The sequence below is a fragment of the Hippopotamus amphibius genome, chromosome 11 (assembly GCF_030028045.1).
Source record: "Hippopotamus amphibius kiboko isolate mHipAmp2 chromosome 11, mHipAmp2.hap2, whole genome shotgun sequence".
In the NCBI taxonomy this organism is placed as follows: Eukaryota; Metazoa; Chordata; class Mammalia; order Artiodactyla; family Hippopotamidae; genus Hippopotamus; species Hippopotamus amphibius.
The window spans coordinates 85,035,099-85,063,085 of NC_080196.1; the positions used below are offsets into that span (position 1 = coordinate 85,035,099).

Genomic DNA, 27,987 nt, shown 5'->3' on the forward strand with positions numbered 1-27,987 from the left:
GCGCCGGGCGCTGCTCCCGGGTCCGGCGCCGCTCCAGGTCAGCTGCAGGCACGCTCCCCGCCCCCCGCAGGTCCGCACGGGCTGGCAAGCGCGGCCCAGGCGCGGAGCGATTGCAGAGCCTGGCGTCGGGGCGGGGGGCGCCGGCGGGCCCGGAAGCCGCGATGAAGGCTAGCGGCGAGGACGGGGCGGCGCGGGCCCGGGGCCCGTGGGAGGAGTGCTTCGAGGCGGCGGTGCAGCTGGCACTGCGGGCTGGACAGGTGAGCGCGGGCCCGGGCCCACGCCGGGCGAAATCGGACTGGGGGCAGAGCTGGCGCAGGGCGTGAGTGGACAGAGACCCCGCGTGCTGGGCCGGGGCCAGGGGGCGCGAGCCGCCGAGCGGCTCCGCTCCGCCTCCTGCACGCTTGTGCACCTGCCGCGCCCGCGCGGGGACGGGCGTCCTGGGTCCCGCGGGCCGGAGGCGCGGGCTGGGCGCAGGGCGGCCTGGTGGGAGCGGGCGGGTCAGGGTACGCGGACTGCCTCGGATTTGACCCAGTGGGCCGGACGCGGTGCGGTTGCCCCGGGTTCGAACCCCGCGGCGTGGAGGTCGGGCGGACGGCCTGTCCTTGTGCAGCCGGAGTCCAGAGGGTTTCACTCCGCGTTTGGAGGAACTGCTACCCGCACAGGAAGGATGAAGGTCAAGCAGCAGAGCTGAAGAAATCTTCAGAGGACAGCCCCTCTCTTCTCACTTTCCTGTGTTTTGTTCCCCCATTTCCTCGGTGCCCCACCCCTGGGGGTCCGCAGGCCACGTGCGGCGGCGAATGGGGGGCGCAGGGACAGCTCGCTGCCTCCTCGCGCGTCCAGGCGCATGGCTGCGTTCTGGCTAGCGGAGCGGGAGGGTGGACAGAGGCGGAGCCCTGCCCGCGGACGGACTTTCTGTTCCCAGAGGCAGTTCCTTTTCGGTCTGAAAGTGCCCCACGGGCTAAACTCAGGCTGTTGCCAGTCCTGCATTTGAAGTGAGTCTTCACGTGCACAGTCGCAGTGCGTTCCCTTGGCCCCCTAAAGGTTAACTTTCAACACTATGGACGCCTTCTGTGTTGGGGGGCCCTCCCTCTGTTGTTTGAAGGACCCAAGACTCAGCCTGTAAGGAACGCACGACTCAGAGGGGCGCTGTGAGACTTAATCCTTGGAGGAAAGAAGGACCCGCAACCTTACCTGCTGCACTGATGGAGATCGTGGCTGCAGGGCAACTGGTCTTCCCGGAAAGCTGGTCCCCTAGGTTCGGGGCGCGCTTGCCCTGCCCCTCCCGAGCCCCTCACTTCTTCTCCAGAGTGAGCGTCCTCAGGATATTTAGTAACTTTTAGGTTCCACCATACAACTTTTCTTCCTTCAGACTTTGAGAAGAAGCCAGTTTAGAATTCAGACACCACTATGCAAATCCTGGTGAGTTGTTACCAGTTTCTGTGGTTTCTCAAATTTAGATCCTTGAGGAAACAGAAAGGTTTTTGAAACCCCCCCCCTTTTTTTTTTTTTTTTTTGCAAATTTACAATTGCTTACATAGAACTTGCAATGTAGCAGTCACCGTTCTAAGGGTCCTGGGAACTTTACCTTATTTAAGAGATATCTTCTGCTTTTGCAACTTGCCAAGAACAACAGAGAAAGCTTTTGTTTTGACAGTGGGGGAATGGTGCAGTAAGGATTTTGCCATTGGGAGTCCATCCGGGGTCCAGGACTGGGCTCCCTCCTGGGCATCATGCTGATGGTACTCCCTGCCTGCTGGGCAGGGGCAGGGAGAGTGGCCGAATGGTCTGTGGCTGGGACAGAAGCCACACTGGGTCATTCTAACCCATGTGAAGAGGGACAGACTGTCTTAATTATGTTCTGACAGTAACAAGGTGCTGATTGGCCTGTAGCCAGAGAGCCCCAAGAGGCACGAAGGGTGGTGGGTGGTGATCCTTGGGAGTCCTCCTTAGCCAGAGGTGTGTTTGGTGCAGGTTCAGTGGCCTTGTGGCCCAGCGTGCCCACCCCCTCACGTTCTACTGTTTTATTAAGTTTGCTGCCCCCGAGACAGCTCTGTGTGTTCCACCGAGTCTGGGTTCTAAACATTCAGACAGAGGGCCCTTCCTCCCGAGAGACAGGGTCTGCCCTCCATGTTTCAGACTTTGGTTCCAGTCAGGGCAGCCCTGAACAATTTGCTGCCCCCTCCCCTCTGCCCCATCCTGAGAGGCCTCCCAGACCCCTCCTTCCTTGTCTTTCCACCACCCATTCCTGTGGTGCCCCTGGGAGGCATCCCTTCCAGTCCCAACCACCATACCACTGTAGGAGCCCCTCCCTGGCTGTTGGGCTTTGGGAGAGGGGGTGACGTCAGCCCCACCGCATCACCACCACAAGTACAGAGAGCAATATTCATCGAAATGGGTATTTATCATCTTTTGTGTGCTGTGTCAGCAAAAGTATCTTAGAAAACTATGCTTTTTAAGTTGTCCTGCAGGGGTAGATCCAGATTTTGTTGAACCTGAAGTTTAGACAATTTAGGGGCCCTCTTTAAGAAAATAAATACAAAATTACAAATTCAAAGTTAGATATAAAAATTGTTTATTTAGAATAAGAAAGATCACAACAGTATAAATTTTAAGATGCTAACAAATATAACAAAATACATAAGAATAATTTTTTCACTGCTTCTCAATCTCCTGTAATACTTTTTTCACATTTTTTGGCTTTATACTCTTTACATCTTTGAATGAAAACGATTTTGTAGCACTTTCTATGGAGAGACTAGAAAGGTAAATTCAGGCTTTCCTGTTCGGTGGTTCATTGACATTGATTACTAATAGCTTAGAAAGGCTTATTTAGGCTTCAAACTTGTTATTGGTAGGGTCCTATAAATGTTCAGGATTGCCATCAAATTTGAGAATCCTGTCAGTTTTCTTTTACATATTAGTTGTCAGATGAGGAAGAATTTTCTGGTGTGCTCTGAGGAGATGCCCTGTGTCCACCTCCAGTTGCCCAGAGTGGAGGGGCACAGCAGGGGCTCTGACCCAACATCCCCCTCTACTTGTCTGGCTTGCATTGCCACAGGTTGGTTTGATTTGTGATTTTATTTTTTATCAGTTATTCACACAGGGAGTTTAACAAGTGAAGTACCGCTAAAGGGGTTGTCGTGGAACCAGCATTGTCCTGTCCCATGTTATCCTCATCCTTTTCCCTAGAATTCAGTTTTCAGTTTTCTGATAGTTACACCCATTTTCTAAATAGTAGCTCTTTTTTTTTTGCTTCATCCTTATTAGACACTTATGTCGTGTGGCTGCGTTACCTGTTGGTTCCATTGGTGCCTGTGCTCATGTGCTGTGACCACACATAATACAAGCTGGGTAGCATGGTTGTATTACATATTCTTTTCTATCCTTTTTTTAAAATAAATTTATTTATTTATTTATTGGCTGTGTTGGGTCTTCGTTGCTGCACGCGGGCTTTCTCTAGTTGTGGAAAGCGGGGGCTACTCTTCGTTGTGGTGCACTGACTTCTCATTGTGGTGGCTTCTCTTGTGGAGCACGGGCTCTAGGTGCACGGGCTTCAGTAGTTGTGGCTCGCAGGCTCTAGAGCACAGGCTCAGTAGTTGTGGCACACGGACTTAGTTTGTCCGTGGCATGTGGGATCTTCCTGGACCAGGGATCAAACCCGTGTCCCCTGCATTGGCAGGCAGATTCTTAACCGCTGCACCACCAGGAAAGCCCTACATATTCTTTTCTTGCTTACACAACTTGTGTTTTCTTTAAAGTTAAAAAAAATTTTTTTTATTTGCTTAGTTTTCTACACACCTACCAATAGCCATCTTGTGACTTGCCAACATAATTTTTGATGATCTCCTCAGTGTAGACACTCACAGGTCTCGCTGCTGGGGAGACATGGTCCTCACACCTTCACATGCACCTGAAGCACGTGAAAGGCCTCCACGGCAGGCTGAGTCCTCGAAGGGTTCCTACTCGCCCGGTTTGGAGTGGGGCCAAGAACGAGCTCTTCTATCAAACCCCCAGCTGATGCTGTTGGGCTGAGGATGGAACTTTGAGAAGCACTGCTATACATAGTATTTTGTTATGTGACTGTATGACAGTTTATTCATTCAACTGTTGAGAAAACTCTGGATAATGTCCAGTTGTCTTTTGGTTACCTCCGTGTGCATTTCTGCTGGGGATAGGTTAACAATAGGAGTGAAATTGTTGTGTCATCGGTTATGAAATTCTGCGAGGTGATTTTCCAAGGCGGCCGCCCGGATTCATGCTTCCCCAGCAGCAGTGAAAGTTCCTGTTGCCTCACCTCTCAGACAACACTTAGTATTGTCTGTCTTTCCATTTTAGCCCTTCTGACGGGTTTGAGCTGGTGTTTTATGGTGGTTTTAATTTACATGTCCTCTATGACTAATGAACATAAGTGCCTTTGTATGTGTTTACTGGCCTCCTGCAGGTCCTCTGGTGGTGATGCTAGAACCGATTAGAAACGTATCCATTCACTCAACAAATATTTGAGTAACTCTGGAAAGGACTTTAACCTTTACAGTGAGTATGATTGAGGTTTGGGGTGGAGTCCCATGTGGAGCCCTACAGGATGACAGGGAGACCACCCTGGCTGCCTGGGCTGGGGTGCTGCATTGCCACAGGGAGTGGGGCAGAACCGGATCTCCGATGGAAGCTACTAGGATAATCTGAGTGAGGGGGAGGGCGGATCTGATTGGAGGTGGTGAAGAAGGTGGTAAACAGATGTATTTCGAAGGCAGAGCTTCCAGGTTTGCTGCCAGATCGGAAGCAGGTGTGAGAGGAGCCAGGGGTGGCTGCAAGGTTTGGGCCTGAAAAACTGGTCCAATGGATTTGCTGCAACTGTGTGGGGGCGGTGCCGCAGGCAGATTTGGAGGTGGAGGTCAGGTCCTGTGTTCTGAGCTGTGAGCTGTTGAGCTTGAAATGTAGGTGGATCTCTATGTGGAGGCCTTTGGGTGGAGTGTTCATGGGAGAGGCTGAGGGTGGAGGCGGCAGTTTGGGAGCTGTTGGTCGGCCTGGACTCGTGTCTCAGGCCGGGTCCTGCCCAGGACAGGGACAAGCAGGCTTGGCTGCCGCGGGCTGTCCTTAGGCGGATCCCAGGTTGAGCTCCTGGCCTTTCCTCTAGGAGATCCCAACCTGGCAGGATGTGGAGGTAGAGGTCCCCCTGCTGTCTGGCCTGGGGATGGAGGGGGCAGTTGGTGACCTCACCGTTTCCTCTGTTGGTCCTGGCTTCGCCAACCCCACCTGCATCCACACCCCAAACCTCCACAGGGTGGAGTCATCCACATTGACAGTTGTAACACTTTTGCCAACATTTGAAGCCTCAGCCAAGGTGGAACTTGTGAGATAGCAACTCGCAGGTGCAGCAGCAGCCCTGTTGGCACACATGGGCCAAGGGTCCAGGGACAGTCTGTGGAGAGCTCTCTCTCACACAGAGAAGAGTTTGTGTTTTCTGTCTGTTCAGGCCTTCAACTGATTGGATCAGGCCCACCGATGTTCCAAAGGGCAGTCTGCTTTACTGATTAGTTATGTTCATCTTATCCAAAAACACCCTTGTAGAAACACCCAGAATAACATTTGATTCAGTATTTGAGCACCCCATGGCCCAGTCAAGTTGACACATATGATTAACCATCACATCACACTCATAAGTCTGAAACCTGAAACGTGGCAGTACCGCCAGGCCCACACCTGCAGAGGAAAGACATTGCCTGTTGAAACCCCACTTGCGCAGAGTTCCCAGCATGTATTCCACAGGTTCCCAAGCTCACAAGTTGCTTCGTAGGGGTCGGTGATAATCGTATGGCCGACTTGGGGGCAGTAACACAGAACCGAGATGGTGCACAGACAAGGAAGAGGCATTTGGACGTGTCTCTGAATGACGCCTCGGATGCTGCAGCTGATGGGGTTTGAAACTCAGGCTTCAGTGACTTAAGGCCCATATTTTATATATTAAACATTAACAGAATGTTATTTCGAGGGAGAGACCCAGGCCAAGAGGTCTGTGAAGTGCAGGTTTAGTTAGTGAGTAGCTGAAAAACATTAATTAAAAAACAGCACATGCTAACTTATTGCTTGGAGAATGAGAATGTTTAAAATCCTTAAGACAGAGAAATTGGATGTGGTAAAGGTTTTAGTGGGTAACTCACCTGAAATCCCACAGGCTGTCTCCCTGAGGATGCAACTGTGGCCAAACGGCAGTACTGACTGAGTCTGGCAATGATTTATTTAAAAACATTTCCTCTCATTATAGGAAAATGTCTGAATTGAACTTTTCTTAACCTAGTATTGAGATTTGTACATTGCACATATGGTAGGTTTGGGGGGTTTTGTCATAAGTCATTAAGTTTTGTGAGGCCTTGGCACCCTTGGGTGGACAGACGGGCCTTCAGAGGAGAGGACAGGAGGGTGTCTGGGGCCAGTGATAGCTGGGTCATCTGAATGGCAGCATAGTCTGGGACGACAGTTCAGAAATGGGATCTAAATATCTGGGAGTGTAAGCGGATGAGAGGGAAGAGCTGGGAATGGTCTGCAGGTCCCTCCCAGGCATCCTGGGCCCAAAGGAGCAGCAGCCAGTGAGGAGGGCTGGCCACAGCGGCACTGCAGGTGGCCGGGAACACGGGTGCAACGTGACCTGCCCTGCGCTGAGGGACACAGGCCCACAAGGAAACAGTCATTGCGCAGCAATGATAAACACTAATCGAAACGGAAAAGAAATCCTTAAAAAAGGACACGCTCTAGCATCCTCTTGGCATGATCTGTGGCCGGGGGCCTGGCTCCCCTGGAAAGGAGCCCAGATGACATCGGGACCCCCCACTGCCCCTGGCACGTCCCTCCGCATGCGGATGTGGGTTTGGATCCAGAGGACAAGATGCCAGGCACTCAGATGAGGCTTCACGAGAGCACTTGCGAGCATCTTCCCAACTTAGTTACCTGAGCCTTGTGTGTACCCAGCAGGTGTTCTCTGAGACCCCACCGTGTGTCAGGCTGCAGAGTCCGCCTGCGGGTGGGCAGACACAGGGCAGACGAGGGTCTTGACCCAGGAACCAGTAGCGTATTTGCAGGGTGTGCGCCGGTTCTGCAGGGAGGTGACATCTGAGTCACAAAGGAGGAGTGCTCAGGCCAGAGGGACCCAGCGTCCAGTGGGAAGGGGGCAGGAGGGTGAGTGATGGGTTCGGTGGAGCAGGAGGGATAAGGGAGGTGGGGGATGCACGGGTGGGCCAACAGCCTGGCTCCTTCAGAGATGCGGGCAGAGGGCTGGGGGATTCCTTTCTCCCCCCACCCCCGAGTCCAGTTAGAGTCTGGGGGGTGGGCTCTGCTTCCCTAGCCGCTCAGGGGCCGTTCCTTCCAAACCATTGCTCTGCCCCAGCGACCAGATCTATGTCACAGCAGGAGGGAGTGGAAGGACAGGAGGAAGTGCCATGCCCACAGTGGCCCTTTGAGGATGTGACTTGGGAGTCACACACCTCACTTCCCCTCATGTCCTTGGGGCCAGTCTCGGTCCCAGGGCCACAACTTCCTGCACAAGAGGCTGTGGCACCAGCTGCCAAGTGGCTCCGTGCCCTGCTAACCCCAGGCTCCATTCTTAGAAGGTAGAGGGCCAGCTACTCGTGTCCAGTCGTCTCTGCTCAGGCCAGCCCTTGGAGGCTACTGTGAGCCATGTCGGGGATGACTTTATCCTTGGGGTGACAAGGGGCTGTTATTTGCGGAGAGCCCAGGCTAAGACCAGGGCTTAGCGAGCTCTTCTGGCTGTGCTGCAGGGAGTGGACGTGCAGCTGGCCCTGGGAGGCAGGACTGGATGGAGGCCAGAGGGTGACAGGCTTCGAGGGCAACAAGAGGCAAAACAAGACAGACCAAGGGGTTAGTGTGGCACAAACACATGAGGCCCAGGTACTGAGTCTGTTCAAGCACTCTGAGGTGTAATGTATTGGTTACTCGAGGGGTTTTGCGCCCCTGCTCTGTGCCGGGCATGACCCTAGACTCCAGACGTGTAACAGGGAGCAGAGAGTGAGCCAGGTTTTCTGTTAGATGCATCTGTTATCTTTGCAATCAAGCTGGGAAAACCAAACAACTGTCTGGGTTCAAAGCTGGGATGGGGGCTGCCCCTGTCTAAGGTGACCTGCTTATCCTGTAAAATCCTGCGTGAGCGCCCGTCTGCAGGCCTCCTGGAGGTGTCTTCCTGGCCTCCTCTTCATCAGCGTGTGGGTACATGGGTTGGGGGTACAGGGCATGTGTGTACATGGCGTGTGGGTATGGGGCATGCTTGTAGAGGGCATGGGAAACTCCCATCTAAGGTTGAAGAGTAAGTATCGTGGGATCGGGGAGGGGGGCGTCAGGTGGTGGCAGAGCAAAGGGGGCCCTGGAAGGAGGTGTGGGACCCTAGGCACAGCGGGTCTTGGAGGAGAGGTCGGAGGTCGCTTCAGGGTCCTGACATCACTATGGTCGGGGACTCGAGCTGTGACTCGGGCAGAGGTGACAGGACCAACCCGAGCTGCAGTGGAGCTGTTTCCTGATTGACACCTCCCCACGCCTTCCTGTGTGGGCCCCACGGGGGCCTGGCGCTCAGCCCTCCAACCCCGGTGTAGGTGATGCGCTGGCAGCTCCTGTGAGCTCAGCCCCAGGGCCCCGTTGGTCCTGTGAGCTGCTGCACGGGGCCTGCCTTCCAGTTCTCCGAGTACATTTCCACTTTCCCAGGTTGGGGCTAGAGCATCTAGGATCTGGATTCAAGAGCACATTCATATGATGGGTAAAGTGAACGAGGGGAAGTGGTTCTTACACTGAAATCTCTGTGGAGTTCAAGCTCAGGGACACTGTGGGGCTTGGTGGCTGAAGCTTCACGTCCTCAGAACCACGTTTCTTTCCTCCAAAGAAAGACTGTCCCACCTGCGGGTCCGTCTTTCTCGTGAGAAGAGTAGGCCGCAGTGAAGGCTCCCGGGAGCCCCACAGAGAGCCGGGCGCCTCTGTCCATCTGTCTGGCTGCCCTCAGTGGGAGAGGGGGCCCAGGCCCAGTACAGGACCGTCCCCAGTGTGTGTGTGGGGGGGTGCCGGCCAGCGTCACCCACTTCCCAACTTTCATTGCAGATCGTCAGAAAAGCCCTTTCTGAGGAAAAACGGGTCTCAACAAAAACGTCGGCGGCGGACCTGGTGACAGAGACGGATCACGTGGTAGAGGCCCTGATCCTGCAGGAGCTGCAGCAGCGCTTTCCCTCCCACAGGTGGGTGCGTGGGGCCGCGCAGACTCCTCACCGTGACCATCCCCCCTGCCCCCCGCGGCTGCGTGTCCCCCGAGGATCCCGGCAGGGAGGTCCCTCTGCTACGCCCCATCCGCCCAGGGCCACTCGGACTTTCCCAGGACACGTCCCTGCATGTCGCCATCCCCAGGGCTGCCCGCCCCTCCCACCAAGCCCACACCAAGCCCCCAAGTCCACCCCCTCCAGAGCAGATGGCCTTGACCTTTCGGGTCACTGAGTGGAGAATCTGATGCGATGATGAATCTTCTCCTTCAGCATTTGCCCAGCACTGTGTGTCTGGTTCCGAGGGGACCCAGGGCCCCCAGGGTAGATGCTCTGAGCTCGGGGAGGGGCTCCTTGGGCATGAGGGTCCTTTTCCTTCCTTAGGGAGTGGCTCACCCTGGAGCCCGGTCACTGGAGTCCTGGGTGTAGATGACTGTTGGTTGGGCCCACATCCGTGTGGACTGGGGAGGGCTCCCTGCTGCTGCCCTGCAAGGGACCAGGGGCAGGGGGAGAGGTGGGGGCAGGGCATTACTTGCAGCTTCTCCGCACTGCTTCCTTCTAACCCGAGTCAGCTGGGGTTGTCGTGTGTGTGTGTGTGTGTGTGTGTGTGTGTGTGTGTGTATTTGTGTTGACGGCAGTCCTTGTATTTCAGCATCTCTTCCAGTTTCCTTGTCTGGCGTAAAGTCAGGACCCTAGCATCTCTTATAATAGTTACAGGCTCTGCAGAGTTTGGCAGCGTCCAAGAAATCACAGTTGACCCTTGAACAGCACAGATTTGAGCCGCGTGGGTCCACACGGACCTGGATTCTCTAGTATTAACACTGCAGACACGGGGTGGGGGTGGTGAGGGTGGGGGGGGGGGGGTAGCTGGCAGGGTCGGCGCCCCTGGCTCCTCCTTGTTTGAGGCGGTTGGATTCCCTGAGAGGTGATGGCTCAGGAACCGCCGCTGGTTCTGGCCCAGGAGCTCTTTCTGTCCCTGTATCGTCCGGCAGCTCCGACAGCAGTGAGGCAGCTGGCCTGTGGGGCCCTTGGGTGCAGGGGTCCAGATGAAGGCTCCAGTCTCTGCAGGGCTCCGCATGGTGGTGGTCCCAGGGCCCCTGGTGCTTTGCAGTCAGATGGCTCTGACAAACCGAATCCTGAAAGCGCCAGCCAGTTGCTGGTGGTTTGGACCCACTGTTGTGTTGATATGGGGCCTGGTGTCTGTTTGCACAGTGTGAATTTACACACTCCTTGCTGAGTATCACAGGACAGAAATCAGTGTGTCACATGGTGGGGGGGGGCCTCAGGCTTTGAAGCCCCTTCGTTAGACCATCCGGGTCTACACAGAGCAGCAACCGCCACCCAGAGTGGGTGTCAGACCCCCTGGAGCCTCTCCAACCGTGCCCCCCAACCCCCAAGAGCCAGCGGTCCCCAAGGTCCCCGAGCCGCAGACCGTGAGGCGGAGACTGACTGCTGAGCTGCCGGCCCCTGCTCTTCCCCCAGGACCCCAGTGACTCCCACAGACCCCTCGGGGTAGGTACCAGCTTCTCACTTAAGATCAGGTTAGAAAAGGAAGAAGATTCCACGTTCCTCCCAGTTCCAGGATCATCTGTGTTGTGTCATTCCCATTCTTGACCTTCACGGCATCTTCTCACTGCTTCCTGGACCTTGTGCCCAGTTCAGGCCATGGACTTGGTCCTCGTGTGTGTGTGTTTTGGATGTGGCTCCTTTCTTTAAGAACGAAATCACAAACTGTTTCAGGAAAGCACCAGAAAGCTGCAGAAAGCACCGAAGACGGATTTAATACCTTATGTCTTTGGCTCAGAAAACCCTCAGCGTAGGATCGTCCCCTCGTTTCTGCAGGGGTCATGGGTCGGGGTGGGGGGGTGTCACCCTGCCGGGCCACACCCTACCCGACTTGCCTCCTCTGACTCGAGGGTCACCAGGACCTTGTTCATCTAGACCTGCCTGCCTGGGTCACATGATCAGAGTGATCCCAATTCCCTGGGGGTGGGGGTAGGGGTTGGCGTGGGGGGTGGGGAGGATGGCAGGGAGGCTGTCCCAGCAGGAGGAGGGCCTAAAGCCAGGAGCTTCCCTCTGCATCCGGTCTGCCATCTGGGCTGTGAGCTCCTGGGGGCAGCTGTTGGCTTTCTCCACTCACCTGAACTTCCCAGGTGCCTCACCCCGGCCCCAGCCTAGTGCTTTGCCTGCTCACTGCTGGGTTTTTCCGGGGACAGCGGTGGGCGGGTTGGAAACAGCAACCTGAAAATGATAATGTAGCCTCATGGTGTACCCGGACGAGGAGCTACGGGTGGTTTGTCTGTGTCTGGATGACTGTGCGTGCACAGAGAGCATGAATTTCATAATCCTTGGGACAGAAATGCTGCCGGAGTTGAGGGGGACCAGCTGAGTGACGGTGCAGGTGACAGCACTGCATCGATTGAAGTGACACCAGAATGCAGGGCACCTTCACAGCATTAGGACCTGGACAGGCAGGCCCGGAGAGCTTCCTGTGGCGACAGAGGTGTTCTATCTGCACGTCCAGCATGGCAGTCTCTGGCCCAGGTGACTAGTGAGACTAAGGCGCTGACTCTGACTTTTAAACTCTATCTAAAAAGAGCTTCTCGACCACGAATGGGGTGTGCAGAACGTCAGCAGTCAGACACCAAGTGTTTCTTGTTTTTCACTCATTTTTCCTTCTTGGTAAAAGTGCATTGTCTTCAGGCCCCCCTTTCCTCTAGGACAGACATGCATGTGAGGACCTAGTGGGAAGCCCTCACAGGAGCAGGTGAATCTGACCTGCTGGGGATGGTCGGGAACCTGTGTTGGGCGCCATCTGGGGGCTTAGGTGGAGTTTGTTCTTTGCTCCCAGGAGGCAGGGATGCAGACACTGCGGGGGACCCCCCCCCCCGACCTGTGCTGAGCCAGCATGGACAGGGGGACAAGAGGGAGAGGTAGGGGCGCCGTCCCTGGTTTCCGGCCTGGATGGCTGGTTCCTGGCGGTGCCCGTTGCTGAGACAGACCAGGTGGACTCTGCCGTGTCGCCGTCTTGTTCAGGTTCCCAACAAGGCATGGACAGCCTGCGGGGCCGAGGGGGGGAGGGGCAGAGGGGTTTTGTGTACAGAGGACTCATCACAGAGGACGGGTGGGGACAGGGGTCTGGAGTCCACAGCCTGCGTGTTCCTGTAGGATGAGGTTCAGAGGGGAGCCTGGGTGGAGGGGCCTCCCAGGAGCCACGTCAGCTCCATCGCTCACATGCGGGATGGATGCTGTGTCACCGCCTGCAGTTCTGGGAGGCCAGGCTGGGTACAGACGGGGCGTCAGTTGTAGGTGACATTTCACGCTGGGCCCGATGACACAGCACTGCCTATGGGAGCCCCAGGCCGGTCCCCCCAGCATCCTCGGGCCCCTGGCTGGCTCTGTCCTCTGCCTTCTCCCTGCAGTTACGTCAACACAGAGCTCAGCTTCTCACCAGCAGCTCTTCCCGCGTCCATCCTTGGACCCCTGCCTGACCTGCAGCACCCCCTGGTGCTGTCACAGAAGGTGTTCCTTGTGTGTCTGGGTCCTGCCAAGTGACAGACTAGCAGAGGGCGAAATGCAGAAGGTCTTTCCCGGACGCTGCCCCTGTTTGACTGGAGAAGCCGGGCGAGATCTCCTCACCGTGCTTGCTGGTCTCCAGGGCCAGGGCTTAAAGCGCTGTGTCTCGGGTTCCTGGCCTTTTCTCAGGCTGAGCTTTTTGTTCACCGCAGGTTCATCGCGGAGGAGGCTGCGGCCGCCGGGGCGAAGTGCGTGCTCACCCCCAGCCCCACCTGGATCGTCGACCCCATTGACGGCACCTGCAACTTCGTGCACAGGTGAGCACGGGCACCTTTTCCGAAGCGGCATATCAGCAAACCTCTAGTGGGTTTGTAGTCGCACTTACAAGATGATCAAGGCTTGATACTTTAAAATAAGGTTTCCGATTTGTGAGATGTCTTCAGAGCATGTAGGAAGTCTTCACTTGTTTAAAAACTATTGTTTGTCACTTTTAAATGTTGAGTTGAATTAAGAAGGAGTAGCATTGACATATACACTACCAACTGTAAAATAGATAGCTAGTGGGAAGCTGCTGCATAACACAGGGAGATCAAGTCGATGACTGGTGACGACTTAGAGAGGTGGGATAGGGAGGGTGGGAAGGAGCCATCGGAGGGAGGGGATATGGGGATATATGTATAAATACAGCTGATTCACTTTGTTGTACAGCAGAAACTGGCACAACAGCATAAAGCAATTATACTCCAATAAAGAGCTTGGGGAAAAAAAAAAGAAGGACCCTTAAGGAGGCCCCTGGAGAGATGGGCAGGGTTGTAGACAACACAGGGTGTCTGGTCCAGCAGCCTCAAAAGCATGATGTGTGGATGGCAGCCTTGGGGGTTGAGGAGGCATCCAGGGGCCTCTGGCCGCTGCACCTCAAACAGGACCTGTCTTGCTCTCGTCAGCAGTGTCCGGACTAGAGCAAGGGGGAAGAGCCTTCTGAGGGTGGGAACCATAGCCGGGCCTGGCCATGGCATGTCACAAGCCGCCCCGTGGGGCTGGCAGGGGACAGCACGGTGCAGCCTGGGCAGGGCTGGGTCCCGAGTCTCCTGGGTGAGAACCAGCTCTTCCTTGTTCCTACTCATTAAGCTCTGACGATCCTCACATAAAGGAGAGATTGTTCTGGAGACATAAACCTGTAAACCGGAGGCAGGCTGCGAGGTCACTGCCGCCTTCCGTACCATGGCTACGCCTGCTGTCCAGCATGAGGCTTACCCAGGGGTCACGCCAGGAGGGACATGGTTGTCTCGGAGCCAGGCCCCTCTGTCCCTTCAACCTCTGAGAACCAGAAAGCTGATTATTAACATCTCTCAACCGGGTCCTCCGTGGTCACTGTTGAATCACGTCCATCCTGACGACGGTTAGCACTGCTCTCTGTCAAGGTCACTGTCCTACACGTCAGCTTGGCCTGCTCATCTTAGAAGCACTTGGTGAGGTTGTGGGAGGTAGTTTTTGACAAAACAAACCCGGCCATACTGTAGAAGGGTCCTCTGTGCCTCCAGCCACAGAAGGCTCCTGAGTTTGCACGAGTCCGTGTGTGTCACTGTGTAAACCATCTGTCGTCTCTGCAGGTTCCCGACCGTGGCAGTTAGCATTGGCTTTGCTGTAGACCAGGAGGTACGTGGTGGATGGGCCTGGCCGCCCAGCCCCTTGGGTGGTGTTTATTCATCTTGCTTCTCGGTTCCAACCTTTGTTTTCCTCTCCTTGTTTTGGACCTTCATTGTGACTACTAAACACAAGCATGTTTTCAAATCCAAGAAAGTAAACAGATGCAAACCAGTGTGGGACGAGTGGTTTGGGGCTCTGGCTGGCCCTCTCCTGCGATGGCCATTTAGCGATGTCACGTGAAGGGGACATTTCTGGGCAGATGTTCTCAGTCTCCGTCTGACCCCTGGGGCGTGTGATTGAGTCACACACAAAAAAACCTCCTATTTCAGGAGGACATTTCTAATCCCAATATTCTGTTAGTTCTTCATCCCCCTCTAGCTGTTGAGTGAGAACGTGGCTGTTGCATGGTTCCCATAGACCCTCAGAACTGGGCCATATCGAGGGACCTGCAGAAAAGGCTGGATCCAGGCTTAAACTTCATTATTCAGTTTCAGCAATCACCCTTAGGAAAAGCCTTACTTACTACAGTTACACCTGAATAGGACAGGGGGCCGGGCTTTGCAGAAGGAGCCCTTATCAGAGCACCTTCAGTGTTAGCTTGGAATCCGGGGCAGCAGAGGAGTCCTACCCGTGAGAACTTAATTTTTGAGGTGAAGATAAGCAAGAGCCTTAATGTTGAGATCTGGTGAGAGAGTCAGTTACTCTCTTATTTCTCTGTTAAATGTGGTCATTGAGCACTAAGCTGGGGGGCGGTGGGGGAGGGGCTCACGCTGACAGCCGGGTTGATGACTTGGCCAGGCCTGGCCTGTGATGGTCTGGGGTGAGGGCTGGGCACACATGGTCTGGCCTCATCGTGGAGGCCCCACCCGCCTGCCACAAGGTCTCAGAGGCTGGCCACTTACAGGACTGCCCTGGGCTTGGGAAGCCCTGAAGGCCAGGGTCATGGGAAGGGGGGCAGTCACATGCTGACTCAAGGGGGCACAGGCTCTGGGTGGGTGCTGACTCAAGGGTCCTCCCAGAAGTGAGCCCTTCTCCTGCCAGCCCAGACATCCCTCAGGTGTTTGCCAGGGTCACTACTGGTTTTCTTTGTCCATTGGTGGACCCCCAGGCCAGGCACACGTGCTGTTCTTAGCCCAGAATGGAGGGGAGTCTGGGAGGAGAGGCAGCCGGGGTGTCGAGTATAGGGAGGCCTGGTCCCAGCTCACCTCCTCTCAGCACCGGCTTGTGAGGCGGCAGTCCCGACGTGCGTGGGTGAGGGGTCAGCTCCTCCAGAATCACGCCTCTTCCTGGGCTGCCCTGGGCTCTGTGATGCTCTTGGCTCTCCAGGTGCATCTTGAGTTCACACGTCAGCAATTGTGAGGGTTTCTTCTAGAGTTTGATTAGAGTCACAAGAGCCTTTTTTCCTCCCAGAAAAAACAAAAGACTTTTTGAAGAATGAAGCTTCTTCAGTAATTTTCAGTTACTGATGCTTGATTATGATGTCAATTTAAAATATGGTTTTATTTGTTTAAATATATCTTTAAATATAGTTATTTAAGAAACGAATGTTTGCTTTCATGTCCAGATCTAGTTTTGAATCAGATGCTAACTTTTTGAGTTCCCTTTTGAAAGCTAATTTCCATCCATGGTCCTTGCATTAGTGACTAAAGCTAGAGCTGCATGGCATTCGGTCACTGTGTCATGTCCTGTGTCTGTTTTCTGTCTTGCCTGCCCCGCAGCTGGAGTTCGGGGTGATTTACCACTGCACGGAGGAGCGGCTGTACACAGGCCGGAGGGGCCGGGGCGCCTTCTGCAACGGCCAGCAACTGCGCGTCTCTGGGGAGACAGGTAGGCCCTGCTCCTGTCGTGAGCTCCACGAGGTGGTGATGGGGATCTCCTGTCGAGGTCCAGTCTCGTTGGGGACAGCGCGTCCCTGGTGGGCTGGACGTCGAGCCAGCCTGTGTCTCAGTGTGGATGTGGCTGGGAGCCTTCGATGGGACTGGTCTGTGCTCATCTTTCATCCCTAATTCGAGAAGGAACTCAGCCACCAGTTCCCTGGTGGTCCCAGGGGGCCCAGCGAGCCGGCCAGGCCAAGGGCAGAGTCAGAGGCATGTTCTGGTCCTTGGAGCCTCTCGGTGACCCAGTGGCGTCCCCCAGGTGCTCACTATGACTCCCTGGATGTGGACCAACTGCCGTTGGCTTCAGTTCTTGTGAGAACACAGACAGCCGTGGGAGCCGTGTTGTATGCGCCACAGATGCTCCCTGTCCTTGTCATTCCTGGCGCAGCACCCGAGGACACATGTGGCTTTTACAAAGGGGCTGCCCTTACACCTAAACAGTGTGTGAGAGCGATCAGGAGTGTCCCTGCCCCTGAGCTGCCTGCAGCCCGTGAGGAGACGGCCCCCCCAGCCCAGGGCAGATCCGCTGAGGCCCGGTGAGAGCAGCGGTGAGAGCAGCGCCATCCGGATCCCTGGGTGGGGGGTGGGGACAGTGAGCAGCCTGTCAGCCGGGGAGATGACTGCCCGGAGGAGGATGGGCGGGGCAGGAAAAGGGCAGGCGGGAGGTACCGGCCTCACGAGAGCCGGGGTGGGGCGGGGGGAAGGGGGAGGGCGGGAGAGGATAACGTCACAGGGGCCCCCGGGGGAGGGGCCCGGCAGGACCACGCACCATCGGCTGCCTCTGCCGCGGCCCCGCCCCGGCTCCCGCCCCGGGACTGTTTGGTTTGGCAGAGTAGACTGCCGGTTGATGACGGCCGCGGCGGCCAGGAGGCGCCCGCCAGCGGGTTGTGTAACTCGGGGTGGGAGCGCGTTGTTAAAGGCGCTGGTGAACTTTGCTCCACATGCGTTCGCTGTGACGCGAGGCTCGGTGCCCACCCCCGCGCCCCGCCCACCCCGCCCATCCTAGGCTCGTCGCCCCCGGGCCTCGTTGCTAGAACGCGGGTCCGCCCCCCCAGTGCAGCACGGAACCCCAGGTCTCTCGATGCTCCTGTTCCAGAGCTCACTGGGGATTTTGTAAAAATCCTGACTCATCAAGGCCAGGGTGATGTGTTCAGGCCCGGTCGTCTTCTATTTGCCGGGTGACTGCGTTTCTACGGGAGCTGCCCGAAGGTTCTCCTCAGCAGCACGATCTTGGGGTGTCGTACAGACCTGGCTTCAGAGCCTGGTTCTGACATCTTCCCATGTGTGACTTGTCGGAACCTCAGTGTTCATGGGAGCAGGGGGGTGACGCTGATGACCGCTGTGAGGGTCAGATATCATCCTACACACAGAGCACTCAGGAACGGCCCGGTGCTGGTGCCCAAAATGAGAGTCCTCGACAGAGAAGGAACGTGAGTCTTCGCACGAGATCAACCAGTCACAACCTGCTGTTAAGACTGGGGTGCGTTTCTGGAGGAAACAGCCTCTAAAGCAACCGCAGCTCTTCTCCCGGCTTTCCTCGCCTTCTCTTTTCCTGCCCCTGTGCACCTTTCTGCCGTGTCAACTCACAAAAGCGAGGCAAAGGCCACACTGCATAGCAGGGAAGGATTAGGTGAGGCCGGAATTTCACTGGTAGCTTTTCTTCAAACTCCGTCTCTCACAACTGCAAACGCGCAAAGGAGACATAAAGCGTGCAGGGAACCCACTGTGACGCGTCACAGCCCGATGTCTCCCCCTCGCGGCCAGTCCTGCTTCAAGCTCCCCACCCCTATCCCCACCCCCACCCCCACACAACTCCCTGCTACAAACCCCACGACGGAATGGCACTCTGTAGCACATTTCTGTCTGTCACTTTCTCTTAAACCTTTTTCACCTTTTCCACCAATTTTTAAATTTTTAAAAATCTCCTCCTTTTCACCCTATGTGTCTTGTAAAGCATACTCTGTTATGTTTATTCTTGTTCTTTTAGTTTGACTTCTTTTCTAAACTTTCTTCCTAAAGTTTTCTTTCCTAATTCTTTCCTAGGTCCCCTTTCCTTTTGAGGGATGCTCTTCCTCCCTGGATTCTCCTTTTCTTTCACTTACGGCTACTTCGGTTCTGTGTACAGGTCTTTCTGGAAATCTCTGATCAACTGGAGAGATGTTACTCTGCTCCCTGTCCTCTTTCTTCCTATGATAATTTTGTGTGGGATTCAAACATCATTCTTTTACATTCTTTCTACCTGAAATCTGTGTTCCTGAGCGCTGGTGGGGGGTGGGGGGCACACTTTCTGTAGTCCCCCGTGGCTCTAGGGCTCTCTCTTCTGCTGTGTTTGTGAAGTGCCTGCAGTGTCGGCCTCATCCTTGGATGATTGTGTCTGCCCCTTCCCCACTGATGCCTGGATCTTCTCTTCACTGAAAACTGGGGTTCACTCCCATGTGTTTCTGCTCAGTGGGTCCTGCCCTTAGAGGCCCTGGAAGGTCAGTTACAAGAGGTCGTAGTAGCTGCCAGGGGGTTGCCACCCGCTGGCGTCTGGGGCTTGGATACGCCTTGTGGATGTAGGTTTTTATGGATGGTTTTCGTCTATGATTTGTGTTTTGCTCTCCCAGCTGCTCTGTTTTTGTCAGAAGGGATTTGAAAGAGGTTACGTAGGTTTCCAGGGCAGTCTTCTCCAGGATTCTGAATGATACTTTTTTTTTCCAATTATTTGTTTTCAAACATCATATATTGAGGTGAAGGTCATGTAATGTGAAATTAGCTGTTGTAAAGTGAACCATTCCATGGCAGTGGGCTCACTCATGCCCAGACTTCAAAGTACAGTCACCCCTTTACCATGAGGACGTGTTTCAGGGCAGACAGAGGACTTGCTTCTCTCACTTCTAAGTTGTAAAATCTCTCTTAAGACAATAGTGCTCTGATCCTCAACCAGAAAAAGGGTTTTCAGGCTGTTGGAAGTCATGGAATATTTTTTCACCCTAAAATCTCTTTATTGAAAGGAGATGCAGAGATGCCCTGCTTCAAAATCTATTTGATTTTTTTATAGCAGTAAAATGTATATAACACAATAATTGCCATTTTAACCATTTTTAAGTGAACAATTCGATGGCAGTAATTACATTCATGATCTTGTGCAGCCGTCTCCTCTATTTCCAAATTGTTTATCGCTGCAAATAGAAACTCTGAACCCATTAGGCAATAGCTCCCCATGCCCCCCCCACACCCATGAAATCAGACTATTTTAGATTAAGTATATATATTAGTATTTGATTAAGAGCTAAAGTATTATGATAAATGTAGTTTAAAGAGTAATAAAATGCAAAACTCATAGTAATTGTGGAGAGCTAGTCAGAAGTAATCATAATACAAGGCAGTATCAAGTGAGGGTATTATAATTTCTACCTTTGTTTCCTTATCTGGGCAAAAGAAAACAGTAGAAAGCGTTTTTGCCTGCAGGGGGCAGAGCTCAGACTCCTTCCTACAAGTCTGGGTTTCCTTTAGGAAAAAACACCCCATGAGTAAGAGTGAGGAAGAGTGGATACAACGCATCTAGGGGGGCGGGGGTGCATTGGGCACAGGAGTGTCTTCTCACATTGAAAACTACGGGAAGAAACCCTTTCTTCCACATGATCACCAGACAGACTTGCATTGAGGTCTGGGCCCCAGGACCGCCTGCAGGTCACCCGCTGTGCCTGGCCCTGTCGAGGTCTTTTTCTTCAAAATAAGTCTTTTTGCTGTGGGAACGTACCATCTCAGCTTGCGGCCCAGTGAGGGTGGGGTCAGGGGGTGAGCTCTGGGGGGCTGCCGGGTCCTGTCCTCAGAGATCCTGGAGCTGCCCGCCCAGTGCCCCTTGTGTGGGCAGAGTCCCCGCACCCCCGCTGGACACACAGGAGGCCAGTCCCTGGCTCAGTGGTGGTGCTGCGTGCGCCTGGTAAAGGGTGGTTCTGACCTCCAAAGGCAGGTAGCTCACTCTGGGGCCCAGCAGGTCTCAGAAAGTGTCTACAGCATGAAATGAGAGCCTCCAGTGTGAGGAAAGGGGAAAGGTACAGATTCGGTGTCTTCTCCCTGTGGTCTGTCCCTGGTGGGAGGTGACTTTGCAGAGTCTGGCGGGATTGGGTCCGGGGAGTGAGGTTACCTGTGGGCAGCGTGTTTTTCCTCCACTTCATGGAGGGGTTTTGTTGTCTCAGCTGAACACACGGGCGTGGCTGATCCTGCCTGAGCAGCAAGACCTGAGGACACACGGCACTAGATCTGGATGGGTGGGTGTGTGGCCAAGCAGGGATAGTGCTGTGAGTCAGGCCTGGCCGCCCGCAGCTGTTTTCCTCTGACTGGTGGCCACAGCATCCATCCCTGATGCTGGGGGTGGGGGTTACTCCCAGGGACTCCTTTCCAAAGACGTGGCTTAGCAGTTGTTTCCTCCGCAAGGATGACATTTCCATCTTTGTTGTCACAACAGCTAGAGGGAGGCTTTTTTAAGGCAGATTTATTTGATGAGGCATTTTTTTTCCTACAAACATGGGGCGGTCCCAGTTTGGAGCCACTTTATTTTTATTTGTGATTGAATGATGCTGGTTTCATGAGCCACCAGACCCTTCCAAACTCTTCCCGCCAAGCATCCCTGAAAAGGGAGACCTGGGAGGCCTGCTTCCTGCATCTGGGACTCTCTGGGGCCTGGGAGGTGAGATGGGCGGGGTGTGGTTTCTCTCTGGCTACCTCATCCTTCCTTTTCCAGGTCAGAAACCTCTGCAGCATCAGCCACTCAGGGAGGACGCTGAATCCAAACAGGAGCCAAGGCGGGTTTGCGGTTCACTTCGGGAAAAACCCGAAGGTTGAGTGAGAACTGAGCCTTGGTGTTTCTGATTCAGGGAAATTCTCTCCTCGCAGACCTCTCCAAGGCCCTGGTTCTGACCGAAATCGGACCCAGACGCGACCCTGCGACTCTGAAGTTGTTCCTGAGCAACATGGAGAGGCTGCTCCATGCCGGGGCCCACGGGTACACGCTATCTTCTGGGGACCTGGGACCCATGGGTTCGAGCTCCCCTTCTGGGGCACCGCCTCCCCCCTGCCCCCCGCCTCCCCGCACAGCAACCCGGCTGCTCTCCTGGCAGCAGCAGGGGACACGTGTGCCAGCCCAGTCTCCAGCCGGGAGCTCGTGCAGCCCATGGGGCGGGGGGGGGGGGGGGGGTCAGGGGGCCTGTGGGAGCCCATCTCAGCTCCACGTGTGCCCCAAACTCAGCGCCATTCACGATGACATGATGCCCCCCTGATCCCGGTCTCCCCGGGCTCCCTGCTGTGATGACAGCCACCCCAGGTGGTTTAAATCTAAGGTTGTTGAAGGTCCACAGAGTGAAGGTTGAGTCCTTCAGTTGCACCAGCCACACTTCAAGTGCCCTGGCCTCGGGCTGATGGCTTTGCAGTGCCAGGTGGCCTATCACTGCAGAAAGTTCTATTGGATGGCACGGCTCTGGGCTCAGGGCCCGGAATCGAGCTTGTGGGAAGAGGCCCCGGGCTCCTGGTTAGCTCCTGGGGGTGCCCCGTGGCGGGGGGACCACCAAGCAGGGCCACTCAGTGCATTTGCCCCCCTCCGTCTCCGCCAGGGTCCGTGTCATCGGCAGCTCCACCTTGGCACTCTGCTACCTGGCCTCTGGTGCCGCTGACGCCTACTACCAGTTTGGCCTGCACTGCTGGGACCTGGCCGCGGCCACCGTCATCATCAGGGAAGCAGGGGGTGTTGTGATGGACACGTCAGGTAAGCTCGGGCCCTAAGCCTGCCCTCCATCCCCAGGGGTGCGTCCCTAGGACAGACTCACGATACCCCAGACAGACATTCCCCCTCCTCTGCTAACAGAGACTCGTCAGGAGGGCAGTGGGTCAGGCCAGATGGCCCCTCCTGCTCTTGCCTGCCTCCTTGGTACCGCTAGGTGACCTGAGGTCAGGACAGGTGACCAGGCAGTGTTTTCTGAACACTCACATCCCAGCCCCCACAATCCACTGAGACCGCAGAGCAGGCCGAGTGCTCCCCGACCCAGTGAGGAGGATTTAGTGATGGATCTGAGAGATGGCCTGTTCCTCCACCTCGAGGTCCCCTCACCAGCAACCGACCCCACGGGGGCGCGTCCTACAGCATCCCTGCCCCGGGGATGCCCTTGGAGCCTCATCTGACATTGGGATCCTCCGTGGAGCCCGTTCTCCCCCAGCTTTAGTCCAAAGTGGAAATGCTGGCCTCCCGAGTAACTGCTGGGGCTGGCGGTGGGCCCTTCATCCCATGGCTGCTCCTTTGTTGCTCTTTCTCCTGGGGAGGCCTGGTTGAGCTTCCGGGAAGGTGTGACGTGAAGAGGGATCGACCTTGGGCATCGAGGCCAAGCAGGCCTGTCTCAATTAAAGACACGTCCATCCTGGATGTGGCCACACACGCACACATGCACGCAAGCGCACACACACACGCACACAGACACTCATGTGCCCCAAAGTCTCCAGCAAGACCGTTAGGCCTGTTCACACCTCCAGGAGGCCGAGGGCCTTCATCCTGCCCCAGATACCTGGTGTCCAGAGCAGCCACGTTGAGGGGCCCGTCAGAAAGTTTGCCCCCAGCTCCTCAGCCAGGCCTGCTGGGTCCCTGGAGCCCCGTGCAGCGCAGTGAGCCTTGGGCCTGAATGCTGGACCTAAGCTGCTTTCTCCCAGCGCAGTCTCTAGGAGGTGCTGGTCCTGCAGCCTGGATGGCACCCAGGTTGGGGCAGAGCAGGGCTGAGGCTCCACCCCCTCGGGCTGGCTCCGGCCTGAGTGCTGGGCTGTCGGTGGTCGTGCCGCCCCCTCCCTAACCCAGGCGCCCTCTCCCTCTGTCTGCAGGCGGGCCGCTGGACCTCATGTCTTGCAGGGTGGTTGCTGCGGGCACGCGGGAAATGGCAGTGCTCATAGCTCAGGCCCTACAGACGATTAACTACGGGCGGGACGATGAGAGGTGAGGGGAGCAGACAGGGCCACCCCAGGACTGGGCCTTCCCAGGAACCTGGAGCAGGTGTTCCTGACCCCCTTAAGGAGCCGTCAGGCTGGAGTCCGTGCTGTCTGGCTGAGCCCGCGTCTCGGTGGCTTTGGTGTCCGGTGGTTCCTCTCTGTAACCTCACATAGCCTTGTCCAGGTCAGTCTGGTCCTTCTACAGGGGCCGAAACCCGGATCTCACAGGACATATGTATTGATACTGCAATCTCGATTTATTTTTCCAGAACGCAAACTCAGGTAATAAGGCTTTAGAACTGCTGATAAGGCAGACTTGTTCTCAGCGACCTCCGCCTCCCCCCGCCCCCGCCATGGTACTTCAGAATGCAATAAACCAGATGCTGACGCTCTGTGTATGTTTCCCTGCACAAATGGGTCGCCTGTTTCCCCAAACGACCCCCCAAATCCACAGGCTCTTTAGGGTAGTTTGCATATTACAGCCCAGACTTGACATGTTTGCCATCTGCCTGTTGCCAGTGATGAAAGCAACCTCAGCGATATCACGTCGGTATTTAAAATCCAAGATGTGGGTCAGAGTGAAGAAAAGCTAACAAAAACCAAACCTCTAAAATGCTATTGTTTTTGTGATCAGTTTAAGGAAGAAAAGGATTTTCTGGGCCCTCTTTTTTCCCTCTTTAGGAGGAGGAATTATGTGTAAGAATAATTCCAGTGAGGATATTCACTAGCTGGCCAAGTGTCTTTTCCGAAGTTTAAGAATCGAGAAAGTCAGTCTTGGAAGTTCCAACCCACACTTAGCATTCTCCCTGTGTTCCTAATTTACCATCAGCAATAATTAGAGTATTTAGAGCTGCCCCGGCACTTGCTGTCTCTGGAGCCTAAACTCCAGGGCTCGGCCTGTACGATGATCCAGGCCCTGTCACCAAACTGCCCTGGAGAGCCCTCGGCAAGCCCGCTGGCCCCACTCCCCTCTGCAGACACCGTGGGGCCTGCTGCCGCCCGCTGCTCCCAGGGCAGGTGCGCTGGTCCTGCTTATGCACCTGGTGGAGCCCAGGGGGCCTCCCAGGGGGTAAGTCCCTCCCCAAGTCAATCCCCAGAGGCCTCACCTCCACCTCCCCTTGGGTTACTGATTGATACACTTGCTGTATTTAGGAAGGAGTTTTCTGATCTGAATGGGGTGCCAGGTGAACCCCCGAAAGGCACACAGGTCAAGGGCCCAGACACATGAGGACTGGGGTCTCCCTTGGGACCAGGGAGTCTCATGCCCACTGTGCACGTGGACCCACCTCTGATACCCACAGGCTGCGTGCCAATGGGGGCCTCAGTGGCCACTTGGTGCCCCTGCCACCCCTCGGGGCCTCGAGTCTCCCTTGCATCCTGACCAGTTTCTGGCCCCTTTTTGACCCCCATTGAAGGCACACCGTCCTCCAGAGACCACTCCCCACACCAGGACCCTTCATCTGTGAGTCCGTGAATAAGCAAGGAGGCTTCCGTGTGCTGGTGTCGGGACTGGGGCCCATGTATCGTCCTCCCCTGCCACCAGATGAGGTGGCTGTGGTTCCCTCCTGGGCACCAGCATCCACCCCGCCTCTGGGCAGCCTCTAGACCTTGGGCTCCATCTGCTGGCCCCTGTCCCCCACCTGACCAGCAGGCCCAAGCTCCCTCAGCTGTGGCCATGCTATCCAGGCTGGGAGTCCTCAGGCCCAGAGTGGGCACAGCTGTTGAGACACCGCCGGCTGTCCTAGCAAGTGGGTTGTATGACCACATATAGGACCTCGAGTTCTGAAATCAATGAAAATGATACACCCAAGCAGGGAAGCAGCTTCTGTCTGTGCAGGACTACAGCTCTGCAAAGCTTGAGCACAACAGGTGCAGAGTCTCTAACCGTAGGATCTAACCCGAGGCAGTGGGAGGAGGCAGCAGATGGAGCCGTCCCGGGGCTGTGGCTGCAGGGCACACGCAGCCCAGCTTTGCTGTGCATGTCTGGGGAAGTGCATTTCTGGTGGCAGCCGAGTCCCCAGCTCCCGCCAAACCCCCTGCAGTGCACCTGAGCCAGCTCTGTGGTCCGTGCACGGACTTGTGAGGTGTTGGCAGGGCCCCACAAGCCGTCCCTGCCCTGGGCATGTGCGTGGCATGTGGAGAGGACCTGTCGCCACAGTCTGGTCCTCTCCAGAGCCCCATGTCGTGTATGAACTCGCAAACCAACAGAGCCTTGGTGCGTCCACGACGGTGTCACCAGTCCGCCCGTTGACAGCCTTGGTGGGAGTCTTCATGCAAAGCCTAGGCTGTGAGAAGGGGGTCCACAGAGGGAGGGCACAGGACAGTAGGCAGAGCAGCAGCCAGATGCCCAGGCGGCTGGGTGGGCAGCCGAAGGTAGGGCTGTTTACTGCCACCGGGTGGCTGGCAGCAGGCGGCAGGTCCCCCTCCCCCCTCGCTTGGCAGGGAGACCACACGCAGAGCCAGATGGGGCCTGAGTGGACATGTGGGGCGAGAGGGCTGGAGCTGCCACTCCTGGCTGTCTGGGGTCTCGTCCTGGGCACATGGACAGCCTTTGCTATCTCTTGGCTTCGAGAAAAGCCTGAGCTTCTGCTTACCTGGGTCACTGCCATGGCTCGATGCTGGTGTGGGTGTTCTGTTCCTGCACTGGCTCTGACGGATCTCTGGTCGGCAGCAAGGCCAGTGCGGAAAAGGAAAAAAGGTCTGGGCCACCTGGTTTTCTATTTTTAAAAAACATGATGCCATATCTGTACACCAGTGTTCACAGCATCAGTATTCACAGTTGCCAGAGAGGGAAGCAGCTCAAGTGTCCATTGATGGCTGATGGATAAACGGAATGTGGTCCATCCATGCAGTGGAATATTACTCAGCCTTAAAAGGGAAGGAGATCCTGACTCCTACCATGTGGGTGAACATTCTGCTCAGTGAATCCAGCCAGACATGAAAGGACAAACACTGCGGGACCCGCTTATGGGAGGGACAAAGCACTCAAGTTCATGGACGCAGGAGTAGATGGTGAGGGCAGGGGCTGCAGGGAGGGGGTAATGGGGGTTATGGTTTAAAGGGTATGGATCAACTATTTCAATAAAATTTTTTAATTGAAAAAAATAAAGTGTATAGAGATTTCACTTTGCAAGACGCAAAGGTTCTGCAGATCTTTTTCACGAATGTAAATATACTTAACAGTACTGAACTGTATGCTTAAAATGGTTAAGATGGTCAATTCTGTTACGTGTTTCACCACAATTAAAAATATTTAAAAATTATTTTTAAAATACGACGCATACTGACCTTACTGTTCTCTCTTTTGGGCACCATTACTTATGTATTTTATATTTTTACATTATTTTGTATTGAGGTATAGTATACATACAATAAATCGCATCATTCCTGTGTTCAGTTTGAGTGTTGACTCTCCAGTCTTTCACTATAAGTATCATGTTAGTTGTAAGTTTTTTTTCAGTTGAGATATAATTCATGTAACCATAGGAGTCACAATTTTAAAATTTACAATTCAGTGGGGTTTAGTATAGTCACAGAGTTGTGTATCCATCACTATTGTCTAATCCAGAACATTTTCATCACCCCAGAAAGAAATCTCAGAACCATCAGCCGCCACTTCCCATCCCCCTCCTCCCAGTCCCGGCAACCACTCATTGATTTTGTGTCTCTACGGTGTTACCTGTTCTGGACATTTTTGGTTTCTCTCACTTAGAATAATGTGTTCAAGGTTGCTTTGTCTTGCAACAAGTATCAGTCCTTTATTCCTTTTTATGGCTGAAAACTGTTCCATTGTATGGACACATCATGTTTTATTTATCCATTCATCAGTTGGTGGATATTTGGGTTAATTCCACTTTCTGTGATTATGGGTAACACTGCAATAAGTTATCATGTACAGATTTCTCAGTGAATATATGTTTTCAATTTTGTTTTTTGAGTATATACCTAGGAATGGAATTGCTGGAGCATGTGGTAACTCTTTGTCTAACTTCTGGAGGAACTTGCCAAACTGTCTCCATAGCAGCTGCACCATTTTACATCTCCCTCCAGCCACATATGAGGCTTCTCATTTCCCCACATTCTCATCAACCTTTGTTGTTTTCTGTTTTTGATATTATAGCCATCCTAGTGGGCATGATTTGATTTGCATTCCCCTAATGACTAATTTTGTTGAGCCTCTTTTCACGCTGGGGGTCATTTGGACATCTTCCTTGGGAAAGTGTCTATTCATATCCTATGCCCATTTTTTAACCCGGTTACTTTTATTGTTGAGTTGTAAGATTTCTTTATATATTCAGGATACTAAACCCTTATCAGATTTCTGATTTAGAAATATTTTCTCCTATTTTGTGGGTTTTGTCTCTTCACTTTCCTTGTTAGTGTCCTTTGACTCATGAACATTTTTAATTTTGATGAAGTCCAGTGTAGTTATTGTTCTTGTTTAGATGCCCTTAATTGCATTGAGGAATTTCCCTTCTATCAATAGTTCTAGTTTGCTGAGAGTTTTTATCATGAATGGGTGTCAAATGCTGTCTCTGCAGCCACAGAGATGGTGGTTTTCTTTATTTTGTTCACAAGCAGAATTATCGTGATTTTTTTTTTTTTTTTTTGGCCACACCTCGCGGCATTTCCCCAACCAGGGATGGAACCTGTGCCCTCTGCAGTGGAGGCATGGAGTCCTAACCACTGGACCACCAGTGAAGTCCTTTGATTTTCAAGTGTTGAAACTGCATGGGCCAGTAATGACTAGAGGGTGAGCC

At 54.4% G+C, this 27,987-nt stretch overlaps 1 protein-coding gene across 3 annotated transcripts; it reads left to right on the forward strand.

Moving 5' to 3' along the window:
• Positions 1-26,623, forward strand: IMPA2 (inositol monophosphatase 2). Of its 3 annotated transcripts, XM_057699065.1 has the most exons (9): positions 15-257; positions 1,370-1,419; positions 9,091-9,224; positions 12,971-13,075; positions 14,369-14,414; positions 16,124-16,232; positions 21,161-21,269; positions 21,874-22,025; positions 23,123-26,623. In XM_057699065.1, the coding sequence occupies exons 2-9, from the start codon at positions 1,408-1,410 to the stop codon at positions 23,236-23,238; spliced, it is 783 nt and encodes a 260-aa protein (XP_057555048.1). In that variant the 5' UTR covers positions 15-257; positions 1,370-1,407; the 3' UTR covers positions 23,239-26,623. The 3 variants fall into 3 exon arrangements, with proteins under 3 accessions (XP_057555046.1, XP_057555048.1, XP_057555047.1); XM_057699063.1 differs by lacking the exon at positions 1,370-1,419 and having other exon boundaries at positions 1-257; XM_057699064.1 differs by lacking the exon at positions 15-257 and having other exon boundaries at positions 264-1,419.
• The last annotated feature ends 1,364 nt before the right edge of the window (positions 26,624-27,987 follow it).